Source organism: Haliotis asinina, chromosome 12 (genome assembly GCF_037392515.1).
Source record: "Haliotis asinina isolate JCU_RB_2024 chromosome 12, JCU_Hal_asi_v2, whole genome shotgun sequence".
NCBI classification, from domain to species: domain Eukaryota; kingdom Metazoa; phylum Mollusca; class Gastropoda; order Lepetellida; family Haliotidae; genus Haliotis; species Haliotis asinina.
Genome location: NC_090291.1, coordinates 19,587,552 through 19,598,522, shown reverse-complemented (window position 1 = coordinate 19,598,522; position 10,971 = coordinate 19,587,552). Strand labels below are relative to the sequence as shown.

The window sequence follows — 10,971 nt, the reverse complement described above, 5'->3', positions numbered from 1 at the left end:
CAGGTGATAAAAGGGGAAACGAGACCAGGTTTCATCTTCAACATGGTTGCATATGAAGGTTAGTCTTGCATTTTCCATCTTACAGTTATACCGCTGGAATATACTGAACAGTAAAAGAAACGCAACCCTGTTTTTGGCCAAGGCTTTAAATAGAAGGCATAAACATGAACGCTTACTTTTGTGAGATTTCATTTTTTCAAAAATGCGTTTCTTTTGCTGTTCAGTATGGACCAGACATGGCGGAGAATTTTACAGTCTTCATCTGCAAGTTATAGGAGGAGTGTTCCGATTGAAAATCTCATGGCTGCATGTGGCAACGCAAATACTGTGAATCTTTCGTAATGAAAGAAGTCGTTTGTGCGATTTTCTGCAGTCGAATAAGCGCGTCCGACTCATCAGGTTTGAAAAGTAAATACAATCTCTCAGATTGAATTAAAAGTGTGTTTGTTTTTAAGGAAGGGCGTAACACTGAATCTATTGTATCGTTCACGGAGCAGGACATGCTGCGAATGTTTGGAGCTGTCAGTGATAGCCCTTTGTGTAATGTCTACTCAGAAACCCAACGAAAATTATCCTATAGCAATTCAGATATTCAAAGAATATTTATCCAGAAAGTAAACAGGAAAAGCGTTCATATCCTTTTATGATTTCGAAGGTGTATGCATACTCTGGACACGTGAAGATCCGCGTTAGAATTGATCTTCAGTAACCCATGCTTCTCAAAGGGGAGACTAATCGGGAGCGGGTAGTCAGGCTCATTGACATAGTTGACACTTGTCATCGTATGCTCATACTGTTCATCACTGGATTGTCTGGCAGATAATTTACAGCCTGCTGTCATATAGCTGAAATGTTTCTCAGTGCAGTGTTTAACAACAAGCAAGCTAAGCATACCCTAGCTTAAGAATGAAGTGGGAGATGCAATAAAAATATTCACAATCAGTTATGAACGTGGTTGTGTCTCGTCATGTAGAGATGCTTGAACACTCAGATCCATTCTGCTTACTACTGTTTACACCTTATATCTGATGATGCGGATCGAGTAACTGATGAATGTTCGATTTTTCAGCCTTGAACATATTCATCACATCTCTCCACATCCTTCTCAGGGAACAGGGGGATGGTGAACGGACTCACACTCAGGAAGACAGACTTCTGAGAGTTTCTTGGACAATATTCCTTCCGTACGTTGGTTAACAGTGCACACCGGTTGTCCTGAGCATATGATTTTTGTGTGAATATGCATAACTTCATAAAGCAGTTTATAGGTACCTGATGCCATGGTAAAGGGGAAGGCTAATACTAACGTCTTTCAAAGTAGACTCTAGTTACAATCCCGACTGAAGTCCCCGAACGTGGTGCTGACGGAGCCAGGATTGTTAAAATGTGGGAAGTAATGGCGCATTTTGGTGTGAGAACTGTGTGAAAAGCTAACATTTAGAAAGCTAAGGACCCAATTTAACAATCCCTGCACCATTCGGAAGTCTAATTGTCAATTTAGTATTCATTTCACAAATATATATCGACGATGCAAAACGAAATTATTCTATACCAAGGTATCTCGAGGTCATGAGGGAAAACGTCCACCGTTAGTGATAGGAGTTATCTCCCTTTCATCACATTTCTCACGATGTTTTTTTAATTTCGAACCAATGAACTTAGGACACAAGCTTTGTTTTGCATCCGATTTGCTATTTCTTTCCAAACAAACATCTTGAAGAGAACATATGATGCGTCTTTTATTCATCAGTACATAAATGTGACGTGTAATAGATGTATTATTATGTTATATTTCCACCAGTCAATATTTAGCATGTTTTTACGTCAAAGACCATTTCGTAGTGAAATCTTAATTTCCAATTTCACAGAATATTTATTATGCACATGAATCAGAGTTGCCCAGATTGGCAAAAGCGAAACAAAAGAATTTGATCAAATAATGGCGAAATAGCTACTGGTTTACCCATTTCATCTTTAGAGAAAATAGACTAGTGAAACTATCTCAGGTATGCAAATGTCTATGTATGCAAATTAAAGTTAAAAAGGCCAACATTACTCAGCGTTGTAACAGTGAAATGCCTTCGAGAGCAATATTCCAACAGGTACATTTTCCAGCTTTTGAGGTGCAATAGAATAAGGTCTTAAAGAGATATACGCAATATTTATATGAAATCCTCAGTAAAGCTTTCAACATGTTTGATAGGGTATATTCCAAAATTTTACTCTCTAAACAACTCAGTGTGGTTTGCAATTTCGTTATTTTGACTTTTACCATTTGTGCCCATGATCTTTCCTAATGAACAATGGTTAATTCAAACGTTACCTGCTTACCGATAAAATTCATAACCACACCCCCACAAGTCATACATTAAGAACAGTTCCAAATCATACTCTTTTCTTCATTTTATCTTTAGCTCAGTCAAAACATAATCTAATGTTAACAGTCAAAGCTTTACAGAAATTATTCTTTATTCTTCGTTATACTTTAAAATAACAGTAAATGCCTTCTTTTGTGTTAAATATACACAGCTTTTGGCATAATTCTATTTGACTGGTAACTTAATCTCCAAGAACAATTCTGTAATACCCGTCAAATATACCAAAAGTGTTGACACGGTGTGTCTTCTTAGTTTGTTTCTAAGAGTAACATCACTTTAATTAAACCTTCCAACCACCAAATCTGAGCACGAGGAGGTTATCCCCGCTCCGGTGTGAGTGTTTGGCTTGGGTGGGGAAACATCACACAAATTAGGCCTGGGCGACATTCCCGGAAGGTGTTTGCAGGGCTGGCAATGGTGTACCAAGCCGATATATAACGAGATCAACCGTAGATTTGAGGATGAAAATGGCGACCAGGCTACAGACTCTTGTCCTTCTTGTGGGCTTTCTGGGAAACTCTGCCTTGGCGCAGCTCCCGTGGGCTTTTCAGAGAAACAGCTGTAAGTACAAATATTATAGAATCCTAGATTTTGATGTGCATATATTTCTTAAATACTGACGTTTCCAACATTTTACGAGAAATAACTACCTCGGGCGCAACGATACAGTTGTTGTTAATTTTAAATTCTTCAAATTAAGTCATGAAGATGGATACACGTAGGTTGTGTTTATGCCTTTTCATTTTAATATGTTTAGTAAATTTTGGTTTGTAATAGTGTTAAAACGAAATTAGTCGTGCAGAACATACAACGTACAATAGCGCGTATCTAATAAACCGGGATTTGCTTCTAAGCGTGTCCTGAAACAAAAAAATCACCTCAAAGCAAGTTTTAATCTGAGCAAATATACACACTGGCTTTTCCGAGGTTCTCTATTGTACCCTTCCCATACGGACTGGGGAGTGTTCACACATGCTGGGTAGATAATCAACTGCAAGTATGAGAGGAATACAGATACCACAGTGAACCAGATGACTTAGATCTAAATACATCAGCCTCCACCAAGCTGTATTTTAGACTTTTCTGGAAAGTATTCTGGTCCTTCATTGCGCAGTTAAGAGACCCAAAACGTTTCAGAAGTTCCTTGTCTATAAAACGCATTCGCTCTGCAATGAAGGCATCTGGACACATATATGAACGATCATTAGCCGGAATAACCCAGATGTGTTTTTTTTTTCATTTTACAAAGCAAAACACACCAAAGGATTAACTCGACATATCATATGTAAATATTTAACATGTTAATTTTTAAGTCGGTTTGAAATTCTTTTCTGTTTGTAAGCTAGAGGTCGTTTCTCATTGAATTTTTTTGTTAAATTACAGATGAGAATTTAATTGGCAAAACCAACGCAAGCTCATTTTATTTCTAGTATCCCCTATAAGCCGATACAATTCAATAATGATGTTTGATTGGCGTTTTGGAAGACGCTATTTAATGAACAAAGGAAATTTTCTGGGTTTCATGTTCTTTTTACTTTTTTGATCTAAGTAATAAAACCCAGAACATTTTCTATGTTCAGTTCAGTTTACTGAATGCACAAAAACTAGTGAAACAGTCAAGCCCAAAATGATCTGATTAACATTTTCTTTCGACAAAATAATTTGGATAATTCACAATGCAGTTGGGCACATGTATGCAGGAATACAAATTTGTTTGCATACATCGTAAAACAAAACAATGATAATATAGAAGAAAGTACCAGTTCAGCCAAGGGTATCATGAAGAATGTTCATGCGAGTATGTACAACGTCAAAGACAAAAATGGTTATGCGGAAATTACAATTTCTCAAGACTTATAAATGTATTCGTCAATTTGATTTTGGTAATGAAAGCCGCATATATTTAAGGAAATATACATTGCTATAACAGGTACTAAAAGCTTCGTCTGTTTGAGGACATAAACTTTGGTACAATGTTCACTGATATGTTGTAGCATTAAGTTCTAAACGTTCCGTATATTAAAGAACATAACATTGCTAGAATATTCCCCGATGTTGAGCGTAGTTATTACATGGTCTGTGATGTTAAGTTTTGAATTGAAAGTTTCGTTTATTAAAAAAACTTACATCAGCATATTATTCACTAATGTATTGTAACATTCACGCAATCACCAGTCAGTGTCATTGCTTTGAATAGAGGATGCACAGAGGTTTAAGTATTATCTATAATTCAGTACAAGGGGTAGCCTGATGGTAAAAGGACGAAGATCAGGGTTCGATTCGCCACTTGGATACAATATGCGAAGCCCATTTATGGAATCCCCCGAAGTGATATTGCTGCAATATTGCTAAAGGCGGCGTAAAACTAAACCCACTCATTCAGTACGAAAATTCCTGGAATCAGTCGATATTCGAGAAAATGTTTTTAGAGATAACGAGGAAAATGGTATGATAACACTAAATGTAACGGGTTTACGACAAGGTAATTATTTTCCTGAAAGGGAACGTGTATCGCTTCTGGACGTGTACTGTGTGACTGGTAGTCTGACATTTGAGGATAACCACAGTAGGCGTTGAGTTTAGAATAAACAAACACATGCTGGAGTACGTTAATATCTGTGGTAAATGTAGGCTGAAAATGGAGTGGTCAAATAGGGTAAACACAGATAGTATAATGTGTTCAGTTTTCAAAGAAAAAAATCTTAATACTTAATATTCAACTTTGCTAATTAATACGGGGTAACCTAGTGATTAAAGCCTCCGCTTGTAGGGCTGAAAACCCATGTTCGATTCTCCGCAAATAAGTACAGATGCAGTAGTATCTTCTATAATTCAAGCACAAACAGTGGGGGCGGTGGGGTAGTCCAGTAGTTAAAGAGTTCGCTCGTCACGCTGAAAACCCGGGTTCGATTCCACCCATGGGTGCAGTATGAGAAGCCCATCCTGGTGTCCCTCGCCGTAGAGTATTTGTAAAAGCGTCCAATACGTATACTGTCTCACTCACTTCTTTCACTTCTGTGATGATCTGTGTATACCCTATTATTTTGAGCCAGCATATACCACAACTGATAGTATCTAAAATGGTGTATCGAGTGAGAGAATCATGTTCTCTTTAATGATATATGAGGGAAATGTTTGAAAATTTTCATTATTACCATTGTTTCAGTGTGTAGCCGAGGTGCCAAAGGCTCAAGTGTTCGCAGCTGTCACCCTGGTAGATACGCATCAGATTGCCCGGCTGGATGGAAAGCTGTCAACCCTCAGAACTACCTTCTCTGCTGGGCCACGGCAAACATATGTTGTGAACAAGATGGTAAATTAATTAAAAATATATAAAAGCTTGAAAACACTCGTCTGCACCATCTTTTTGCTTTGAGAGTACATTTAGAACAACCTAAGATGGTTCTCACCAGATGGACGAATGTGGTGTAAGAATGTGACATCCCTTTAGGGTATGTTATAAGGTGTCATACAATTTCATATCAGATTTAATTCCGTCAGTTAGACGCATGGAGAACTTAAACTTAAAATGTTTACAAGTTCGTCATGCCGAAGAGCCGGGTTCAATTCCTCTCATGGGTATAATGTGTGAAGCCCATTTCTGGTGTCCCAAATTCACATTTATTTTCATATGAGAATCATTATAATAAATTATCAAAACAGTCATCAACTAAATTACATATAGTCCTCCAGCAGCATGAACACCTGACGAAAGATGCATCTTCTTCCAGCCGAGGAACCAATATCAGGAGTGAATCACCCCCAGTGTGGTCTTCTGGGGGTCCAAGCCCGGTTCACTCAGTCTGAAGATGAAGAGCCCTGCCAGTCTCCGTGGCAGGCGTCGCTACGTCGTGTACTGGACATCAGCCGACCTCAGTCAATCTCCAATTCCCTTCATGTTGCCGGCGGTGTGTTAATTCAGTCCAAATGGGTTCTAACTACTCCCCTCTCAGTGTTGTTGTGAGTAATTGTTTCAATTTGTTATTTATCGAAAGAAGTTACCTTTGAAATTGACAAGATGGAATAGGAGTATATCTATCTATCTATCTATCTATCTATCTATCTATCTATCTATCTATCTATCTATCTATCTATCTATCTATCTATCTATCTATCTATCTATCTATCTATCTCTCTCTCTGTGTGTGTGTGTGTAATAATCCGAACTACTTCATGCTAAAAATGTACCATTGTGCAGAATATCTAGTTACGGATAATTAGAGGTTCCACTGCCAGATGGCGATTGTGGGTTTGAATCTATTTCTTAACGCATTCACCACCACCACCACCACCACCACCACCAACAACAACAACAACACCAACAACAACAACACCTTTCCGTGTGACAAAGGATAAACTGGCATCACAGCATAGATGATTTGTTCAGACAGTGTGGTTGTATCATACTGACGTGATTATTTTCTGTTTTCAGCGCAGGTAGGAACCTACCAACAGAGACCTTCCAGAACCAGATGTTTGTAGTTCTGGGAGATTACGACCACCAGACCCTGAATGGAGGCGAACAACTCCGCCGGGTTAGGCAGGTTTACTTCCATCCCGAATTCAACTTTGACGTCAACACCAACTTCCTCAACGTCCTCAACATATCCCTAGCCAACACAGAAAGAGTCTGGCAAGGTAACATCATGGCGACAGCAAATAGAATACGTTAACCGATTGACAATGACAAGATGTTCTTTAACATCAATCGATAGTTCTTTTGAGTACATGTAAGTGTCTAGATGCTATTATCTTTAACCGTATATTGGGAGAAGGCGACGATAAGTAGTGCACTCGAGTTCAGTGCCTTTATCTATTTGGGAATGAAATATGTATAAAGCAAACAAATCATGGAATTTGTCTTCAGCAATCCATGCTTGTCGTAAGAGGCGAGTAACGGATCGAGTCGTCAGGATTGGTTGACACATAGATGCTCATGATGTTGATCACTGGGTTGTCTGGTCAAGATCCCATTATTTACAGACATACAGATATAGCTGGAATATTGTGGCGTTAAATAAGAAACAAACAAATAAAACGAACAGTATACAGCTTGCTAATGTTTTTAAATATAATAACCCGAAACCCACACGCACCGATGCCATTCATTGTAATGTACAGCTTCAAAGATAGGACATATACCAACTTAGTGGTATAATTGGTGTGGGTTCTATGTGAACACTGTTAAACAATTGAAAGTGAAACACAATATGTGAAGACAAATGTATTAACACACGCAGTGACTTTGAATTTCAGAAAATGCATTTGCACTGATCGAACTAGAAAATGATGTGGACATCAACGAATGTGTTCGTCCTGCCTGTCTACCAAGCACATCTACACAGAGATGTGCATCTTCTCAATGTAAGGCCACGGGATGGGGAGCTAATGAAAATGAAGGTATGTTCAAGAATAAGTATGTTCCAGCATACAATAAAATATTGATAAATGACAAACGTGCGAAAACATGTATTACTATGTACCATTCTCAAAATAATGAAAATGAAGGTATGTTCCTGAATAATATTGTTTCAGCATTTAACAAATAATGATAAAATGACAAACATGTGAAAACATGTATAAATATGTACTATTGTCAAAAAAATGATAAAATGACAAACTTATGAAAACATGTATTACTATGTACTAATATAATGAAAATGAAGGTATGTTAATAAATAACATTGTTTGAGCATTTAACAAAATAATGATATTATGAGAAACATGTAAAAACATGTATTACTATGTACTATTGTCAAAATAATGAAAACGAAGGTATTTTCTGAAATGACAATGCTCCAGGATATAACAAAATAATGATAAAATGACAAACCACAAATAACAAATGAAATTGAGTCTCATGGGCCAAAAGACAACGGAAAATCTCATCCAATATTAAAAGACTGGGTTTATATGTTGATTGATAGGAAATCCAATAGTTATGAATAAATCTATTTTGTTAAACTGTGTATTGCAGAACTGAGAGATCGACTGCAGAAGGTTGACATGACCCTGTTTGGCAAAGACGCTTGCGAAATATTTGAGTATTACAAGACTGGTGTTGAGACAACCTATACAGACAAAACCGGCTGTGCTGTCAATGACAGAGGAAGCTTCGCATGTGTGGTAAGATAATCAATCCATCGTCATATATGTGAAAGATCAGTTCTACTGTTTCTGTAAGTATTTTGTATTTTGTGCAGATAGTCTGCAGTAGTGGAATGAAATCTAGTTGCCCAAATGATGCATAGTTTTTATTCTTGGTACGTGGTCCTTACTACATGTTTCACGGAGACATGTTAATAAGTTTAAATTTGAATAACACTTTCAGGTTGATGTAGAATACTTATACGGGAAGTATACGGGAAGTATACGGGAAGTATACGGGAAGTATACGGGATATTGGATTTACAAAATTGATGAAATGCTTATGATGAAGTCAAGGAGGAAACAGATGATGAGAAATTAAGGAAAACTACGATAATTTGTTCTGTGTATTCATTTTTTTTAGAAATGTATCATCTGTATATATATTTTTAGGAAAAAATGTTATATGCGGAAACTCGATTTTCGCTGGCGTTGACTATTTAAGATTTTGTCATGTATCTTCATCTCATAGCCGCATCAGTCAATGTTTTTCTTTATTTCGAGATGAAAAACGCTTTATCTGCATTTAAAGGGAGACTTTGGAGGACCCGTGGTATGCCAAGGAGACAACGTGAACGCCCCTCGCACAGTGGAGGGATTAGGCGTAACACAGCTACGTTGTGATGATTCCTCAAACCCCATGAGAGTTGCTCTTGTCAGAGATGCCTTGAACTGGATCGAGCAGATAATTAGAACTAACTGAAAACCCATACATAAGCACATGTAAATATGCACTTTCTATGTCATTGATATTATTGCATCATAATTGGCAAATGCAGATGTATTTCTTATTACTCATTAATAAAATAACTTCGCACATTGATGTTCGCTTTTATTCCCGTTTAGTTTCAGTGACTTGGTTGAACGACAGATTTGACACTTGTAGATATTTCTTCTACATCTCGGCGTGTCAGTTAAATATAAGATTTGTTGTTTTGTTTAAAGCCACATCAATGTTCCAGCTATATGGTGGCGGTCTGTAAATAGTTGAGTCTGGACCAAATAATCCGGTGGTCAACAGCATGAATATCAATCTGCGCAATTGGGACCCAATGACATGTGTCAACGGAGTCAGCGAGCCTGACCACCCGATCCCGTTAGTCACCTCTTACGACAAGCACAGTAACCTTTTATGGCATGCATGGGTTGCTGAAGGCCTATTCTACCCTGGGACCTTCACGGGTCTGTTTGGTTTGAAACTGAAACAGGCCAGACAGATGTGTTCTTATTGTTCAGCGCCATTGATACTGTTAACCAGTTGCTGAAGACCAATTCTAATCCGGATCTTCGCTGATGCTGAATATAAGAGAGAGTGAGTTTAGTTTTACGCCGCAATCAGTAGCAGGTGTCCATCGGACATATAGAGAACGAGTGAGTGTAGTTTCAGTAATCAGCAGTATTCATATTCTTCTTGGCGGCGGTCTGTAAATAATCGAGTCTGGACCAGACAGTGATCAACAGCATGAACATCGATCTACGCAACTGAAATACAATGACATGTGTCAAGCAAGTCAGGGAGCTTGACCATCCCATCCGTTCCCGTAAATCGCACCTTACGACAAACATGGGTTGCTGAGACCAATTCTGACCTGGATCTTCACGGGCGTTGAACATGAAAGGCAACCACAAAGTGATAAACTTCTCAGACGTTTACCATTTTGATGAAACTCTCTGAGTAATGTGATCGCAAACCTGGAAACATAACCAAGGACAAAATTACTTTCGAACTCTCTATCGTAGGTTTTCTTCTAGCCCAATAGAACTTCATTTGAAGGATGGGTTGCCTGGCTACCAAAGAATGCATCATGTTATCATGATCATTTCATGAACACCCGATATCATCACCACTTGATAGTAACAAGCACATTATTTTGATATAGCCAGAATCATACCACAAATTCTATAAAATACCAATTTTCATGAGGGGCAAGTGTGGCCGTCACTGGCCTTATCTTGATCAAATCCTATTGAGGTGATTAATGCATGTGCTCGAGTAGATCCTATATAAATTGTATGCAAAACAAAAATAGTTAGGGATATTTGCAAATTTTGAAGTTTTGAATAATGATCTATTCACTCATTGACGCACTGATATAATATCAATAATAAAATTACCAATATACCTAACTTATTTTGTCTAGTATATACATATGCCCAAGACATGAATTTCATAACTCACTTCTACGAAAATATTAAGATTTGTATACGTTCCATTGTGTTTGTTAGAAATCGGCAGCAGTTCAGTGAAAACGTTTTTCTAATTCTTGAAAGATGTAATGCAAACTAATGCCCCTATAGAAACGTGCTCATCAAGTGAGATATTCCAGAGCTGATATCGTAACATTTTTCTTTTATGAATACACGTACATAATGTTCGTTATCGTAGTTCATATCTCTCTTTGTGCAAGGGGAAGTGGGGCAGCTTACTGCTTCAAGTGCCCGCTCG

General features: G+C 37.8%; 1 protein-coding gene across 1 annotated transcript; it reads left to right on the top strand.

Annotated features, from left to right (window-relative positions):
- The first annotated feature begins 42 nt into the window (after positions 1-42).
- LOC137257422 (chymotrypsinogen B-like) lies at positions 43-9,228 on the top strand. The gene is made up of 9 exons (XM_067794756.1): positions 43-58; positions 1,070-1,184; positions 2,785-2,939; positions 5,545-5,691; positions 6,110-6,338; positions 6,811-7,016; positions 7,635-7,778; positions 8,356-8,504; positions 9,058-9,228. The coding sequence occupies exons 1-9, from the start codon at positions 43-45 to the stop codon at positions 9,226-9,228; spliced, it is 1,332 nt and encodes a 443-aa protein (XP_067650857.1).
- The last annotated feature ends 1,743 nt before the right edge of the window (positions 9,229-10,971 follow it).